Raw genomic sequence first — 6,040 nt, forward strand, 5'->3', positions numbered from 1 at the left:
CACAACGCCCGGCCATTTTTTGGTTGCAGCCATCACTGTTGTTTGGCGGGTCCGGGCTGGGGATTCGAACCCGCCACCTTAGGTGTACGTGGCTGGCGCCCCAGCCGGTTGAGCTATAGGCGCCAAGCCAACAGATCTTTTTGAGATAGAGTTTCATTCTATCACCCAGGCTAGAGTAGCAATCCTCCTGTCTCAGCCTCCTGAGCTGGGACTTGCACCAACCACAACTTCTAGCTAATTTTTCTATTTTTAGTAGAGACAGGGGTCTCACTCTTGCTCAGCTGGTCTCAAACTACCAACCTCAAGGGAGCCTCCCACCTGGCCTCCCAAAGTGCTAGGATTACAGGTGTGAGCCACTTCAACCAGCTGGCATGAACATTTAAAATCTTTACAGACCTCTGGTACTATGACAGTTCATCATTCCTACCAAATGGTAGGTCGGTAAGTGCCATGCCCAGTTGGAGCCTGCCCTTGCAGGGAGCCACAGCACTGAGCCAGTCTGCAGAACCAGCCTTGCAGTTCTAAATGTGCACAAGGTGGTGTGACACTTGGCACAGGAGGGGCCAGTTAGGCTGTGCCCTTCACTTTCTCTCATTCTGGCACAAAGGAGCAGCTCCAACTTGTGTCACTGAAACAGAATTTCTGGGAAGTGCCTGACTGAAGACTAGAATCGACTCCACCCCACTAGACGAGGGTTGTGTCCTGTTTGACCTTTCTCGGGGGGCCCAAAGGAGCCACAGCCCCACATGGCCCCTTCCCCACCCATCCCACCCCCACCTGCACACCTCACGCTCCAGAGTGTGACAAACCCCTGACACAAACAGTTCCCACAGTGTGGCCTGTGAGATGTGACACACAGTTCCTGCAGAGTGGCCAAGGATGTGACCTTGACAGACCTTAATCAAAGTCTACCGAGAGTAAGGGAACAAGGAAGTGTTAGAAATTGTGCCCACTGTTTACAGGGCAGGTACAGTGCCCTTGAAACAAAAGAAAACATTCAGAAGCTAAAAACTCAAAGTTCCTCTCCAGAGAGGTGTGAACACATTGCTTGGGTACCATACAAATTTTTAATGATTTCTGTTTTCCAAAAAGCAATAAGGAATGCAGAGGTGATCCTCCAGATGTAGCCTCAAACAGTGTAAATATGAAGAACAAGAGGCCGTTTGTCTGCTTTCAGACATAGTGGACCAGAGCAGGAGCTGCTGTTAGTTGTAACCTGGAGAGGGGATATCACTTGCCTAAAAAGAAAACCCCAACTGTGCGACATGACACGCAGCAGCCTGAATGCACACACTTGGTGCATAGCCCAGACACTGCCCCTGGTCCTTGCTGCACCTGAAGTGTCTTCCCACTGTTCTCCCTGCCTACCTTATCTGCCCTCAGCCCTTACACAGGTGCAGTCATCCTCCCAGGTGGGTCAGGGCCACACCGGGTGAGTACCAGGCATACCTGAGACAGCAAAGAATCCATTGTTCTTCCTTGTCAGGTCCCACCAGCAGGGCAAGCCCTAATGGCAGGGGTCCTGCCTTTGTGACAAGCAGGACTACAGCCAACCTCACTCAGAGCTGCAGGTCTACATTAACGCGGATGCTGCATCCTGCCTGTGTGTTGCTGGGAGCTCAGCCTGTCTGGAGCCCAGAGGCAGTCCTCCAGGGGCACACTACTCACTTTCTGGGGAGCCAGAGATGCACACTTCCCAAAGCACGTGTTGTTGGGAAGGAGGAAGGAAAGGCCGGTCAGCCAGAGGGAAAGTTTCACCCCAGGACTTTGAGAAAGTTCTGCCTCAGGAGAGGCATGAGAAGGCAATGTGACCTCAGGAGCAAGCCTCATCCTTGAGATTAACTGAAGTAAATCAGGGTGTCTTTATAAGAGAAAGGGTGAGGCTGGGGTTGTCTTGCAGGAACACAAATCAAAGAGACAGCCTGCAGCCCCTGCCAACCTCCCTCTCCACAACCTCTCCTCCAGGGAGCAACTGCAGGGTGAGCCCTGTTCAGAACTGCCCAGCCTAGAAAACCAAACAGACCTGGCAGGAGGGGCCAGCCCCAGGTCTCCAGACCGAAAACTAAATCCAGCCATAGCCAGATAGAGACTATGTGCTACATGGTGTGCGGCTACGCAGGGTGAATGACAGGGAGGGTTAGTTACTAGAAGCTTACTGTGGATTGCAACACCTCCCTCCAGCTCTGCCTATGAGGTTGTGCAATCCTCCAGCCCTATAAATACAACGACACTCTGGCCTCTGGCCACCTCTGCCAGCTCCACCTCTGAGGCCCTCGTGCAGCCCGCCAGCCACCATGAGGACCTGCCTTTTCCTGCTGATGTTCTGCTTGCTGTTCTCCCAAGTGGCCCCAGGTAAGCTGTGCAACCTGCCAGAGAGCTCTTCCCAGGGCTGGAGCTGATGGGAGCTGAGAACAGCTGCTGGAGAATATCCTGGGTTGAGTGGCAGGCCAGCCCTAGGGGTCTGTGAGCTGTTGCCTTGCACAGCATGGGAATGAGCCTGGCAGGAATGTGCCAGTCTTGGGCAGCTCCCTGCATCTCCAGCCCCTGTGTTCATCTTGGACATCTAGAACACATCTTACGTAGAGAGCTCCTAAAGCTGGGAGGCCAGCTTCCTACCCAGAGAGAGGTGCCACCCTGCCCTCTCCAGTTCACTGGGTGCAGCCTCCCAGGCTCCCTGCTACAGGCAGGTGCTGCCCCTCCCAGCAGGCCAGCTCAGCCATGCGGGACTCACCCTGCGTGCAGCAGGCCAGGTGCACAGGCGTCTCCTGCCTTCCCTCCAGGATAGGGCTTTCCCCAGGCAACAGGATGCCAGCTTCTCTAGGCCAAAGCAGCCAAGTCCCTGGTGTGGTGCTGGGACCCTGTAGGAGGAACTGGGAATGCATTCATCCCAGCCCTGTTCTTACACAGAGTGACCTTGAGCAAGTCACATGCACCTGAGCCTCAGTTTCCTTGTCTGCAAGATGAGGGACTGGGGCAGATGACTCCAAAAGCACTTCAGCTCTGGAACCCTCTGCGCAATCCTGGGGGTTTCATCCTACAGATAAATAGGCCTAGTTTACTCCAGTTATGTCTCAGTTTTCCTATCTGAAAACTGGATACAAAAGCATTCTAAAAGCAGAGTGGTTTTATGTTACCAGTTGAGACCCATTAGGCAGGTAGTGAAGTCAATTCAGAGTTGCAGGCATGCTCTTAAAGACTAGAAAATGCCAGCGCATGCCACATAGTGAAGGCGCAGGCTGTGTTTCTACACCAATACTTCACTTCGGGGTGTGTGCACTTGTTCTTACTGAGCAACAAGGTATTTCTTTGTTATGTCCGTTTGAGGCAAACTCAAAAGAGTTTGAAAGCCACATTGCTAACATAAAAAGTTTTTATTTTCACTCTATAACATTTTTTTTTTTTTTTTGAGACAGAGCCTCAAGCTGTCCCCCTGGGTAGAGTGCCATGGCATTACAGCTCACAGCAACCTCCAACTCCTGGGCTCAAGCGAGTCTCCTGCCTCCGCCTCCCAAGTAGCTGGGACCACAGGCGCCCGCCACAACGCCTGGCCATTTTTTGGTTGCAGCCATCATTGTTGTTTGGCGGGCCCGGGCTGGGGATTCGAACCCGCCACCTTAGGTGCACGTGGCTGGCGCCTTAGCCGATTGAGCTATAGGCGCCCAGCCAGTCTATAACATTTAAACAGGATTATGAGTAACTTGTTCAAAGAACAGGAAATAAGCCGTTTTTCCAAGGATATGGAGGGAGAACTAAACTTACTCATTGTTCCTTCTGAAACCAGCAGCTGGCATGGTCACACGTCCAGGTCACCTAGTGTTCCCTCCCGGGTTCTGCTCCCCTCTGTCCTTTGCTGACATTTAAATCCTGTCTGCATGAACCTTCCAGGATGTGAATGCTCCATCCAGGGACACGCTCTCCCCTGGGATGTGTTCAACCCCACCTATCCCCGGAAAGGGTAAAGAGCAGACCCACTCCAGTAAGGCATCGGCCCAATATACCGAGGGTGGGGGGTTCGAACCTGGCCCTGACCAGCTAAAACAGCAATGAGAATTGCAACAAAAAATAGCCAGGCATTGTGATGGGCAGTAGTCCCAGCTACTCAGGAGGCCGAGGCAAGAGAATCACTTAAGCGCAAGAGTTGGAGGTTGCTGTGAGCTGTGACATCACAGCTCTCTACTGAGGACAACAAAAAAAAAGCAGACCCAGTCCACCTCCGAGGTGCAAGCTGGGGCAGCTCCAAGCAGGCCCAACACCACCTAAAGTGGAAAACTGCCCTGAAACATTCACGCTGTGGAGACAGCAGGGAAGGGCACTGCTCAGTCTGAGTATCTTCTGCTGGGATTGTATGTGTTGGTCTGAAGGGAGTGTCCACTGCATGACATTGTGTGGGCTCCCACACTCCTGGGCCATGCTGCAGGCAGCCCCCACGTGCACCTGCTTCCCTCTCAGGCACCATTTCTGTTGTTGGTGGTATTGTCTTGCTGCTGTTGTTGCTGCTGCTGCAGCCCTAGTTGTCCCACTGCCCACCATCCAGGGCAGGGAGGAAGCTGGAGGCGGCCCCGTGATGGTGGTGCTCGGGCCCTGGTCAGTAGCCCTGCCACCGTGAGCCCTCCCACAGCACCAGTGTATTCCCATCTCTGTGGAGCTGTTAGAGTTCATCTATTCACACTTGGCTGTTTCACATGAGGGGAAATTGAGCCCCTGCAACTCGAGGTGAATGGAAGTCCCAAGACTTAATGTTCCATTTTGCCAGTTTTCTACTCTGTCAGAAAAAAAGAATCACAAGAGTCATCTTTCTGTGAACACAGAATGATGTCAAATGACGAGGTGACTCTAGACTTTGCATTAGCCAGACAAAAACCCAGCCAAGTTCTTAGGGAATCAAAATAGTTTGAGGCTGTTCCTTTACCAATTCAGCAAATATTTAGTTAGCAGTTACTATGTGTGGGGATTGCCCTGGGAAGGGGGCAACAGCCAGGAAAACACAAGCACTACTCTGCTGAATGGCCACTCCAGAAGCAGAGCGCCATGTGAGCAGTCCATACGTAATTTCCCACCTGAAGGCAATCGCTGTGTGAGATGCTGGTAAGCAGAGGGTGCCCAGAGCTGACCGGGGGCAGCCTGCAGGGGTCAAGAAGGCTTTCTCAAGGAGGCTGAGAAGTGAAGGAAAAATGGGAATCATTTTGGTGTGGGTGTTTTTTTTTTTTTAAACTTTAATTCCTTTTCAACACTTAAAAATTGAGATATGTCGCATATAATTTTGATTTTTTCTTTTCTTTAAAATGCAAAAGCTGTGCAGCTGTGCAGTGAGCTGCAGGGAGTCGTGGCCAGCACTCCAGATGGTGTGACATCAGGCCGCCACGGGCCCCCTGCTCTGTCACCTCCCTTAGTCCACTCTGTGTATTTGCATGATGCACCTGCTTGCTCTGGGCACCTGAGTTTGTGTCCCTGAATTCAATAAACTGGTGGGGTGGGGGGGGGGGTGGCAGGTAGACAACAAGAACAGCACGTGTAAAAGCCCGAGGGTGGAGGAATGAAACTGAAAGTCCTGGTCGCCACTTTGTGGGCATAAGTGACATGACTGGCCTTAGGCAGCACAAGGACTCAGACCCGCCATCAGCTCTGAGGTGGGCACTGTGCTGCCTCTCGAGGTCCAGGCTGTGCCTGGGGGACAAGAAATCCCACCAGGAGTGGCCCTGGGATGGTCTGGGGCCAGATCAAGTGAGACCCTGAGGGGCAGGATAGGGTTAGGGTTTGGGCGAGTCCCAAAGGTTTTCAAAGCGAGAGAGTGACAGAATCAGAAATGGCTTTTCCCAGATACTGGAGTGTACAGGCCAATTACGGGGAAGAACAGCTCTGGGGCAGTGGCTGCGGCATTGCCTGGCCACACAGTCATTTCTCTCCAACTGTACTTTTTCCCAGACCACCAACACTTCAAAGTAGCAAAATTAGCCTAATTTGGACATGGTCATTCCTTAGCATACTCCTGTCTACCTCCCCAGGCCTCCATGGCCACAAGGCTGGGCCCAGCTCTTCCCCA

General features: G+C 52.5%; 1 protein-coding gene across 1 annotated transcript in view; it reads left to right on the forward strand.

Annotated features, from left to right (window-relative positions):
* The first annotated feature begins 2,257 nt into the window (after positions 1-2,257).
* Positions 2,258-6,040, forward strand: part of DEFB1 (defensin beta 1) — a 15,903-nt gene continuing 12,120 nt past the window's right edge. The window contains exon 1 of the mRNA XM_023517587.1: positions 2,258-2,352. Within this exon, the coding sequence (XP_023373355.1) occupies positions 2,295-2,352 (58 nt within the window). The 5' untranslated portion in view covers positions 2,258-2,294. The remainder of the gene's footprint in view (positions 2,353-6,040) is intronic.

The sequence above is a fragment of the Otolemur garnettii genome, unplaced genomic scaffold (assembly GCF_000181295.1).
Source record: "Otolemur garnettii isolate 467f Iridium unplaced genomic scaffold, OtoGar3 scaffold00114, whole genome shotgun sequence".
In the NCBI taxonomy this organism is placed as follows: Eukaryota; Metazoa; Chordata; class Mammalia; order Primates; family Galagidae; genus Otolemur; species Otolemur garnettii.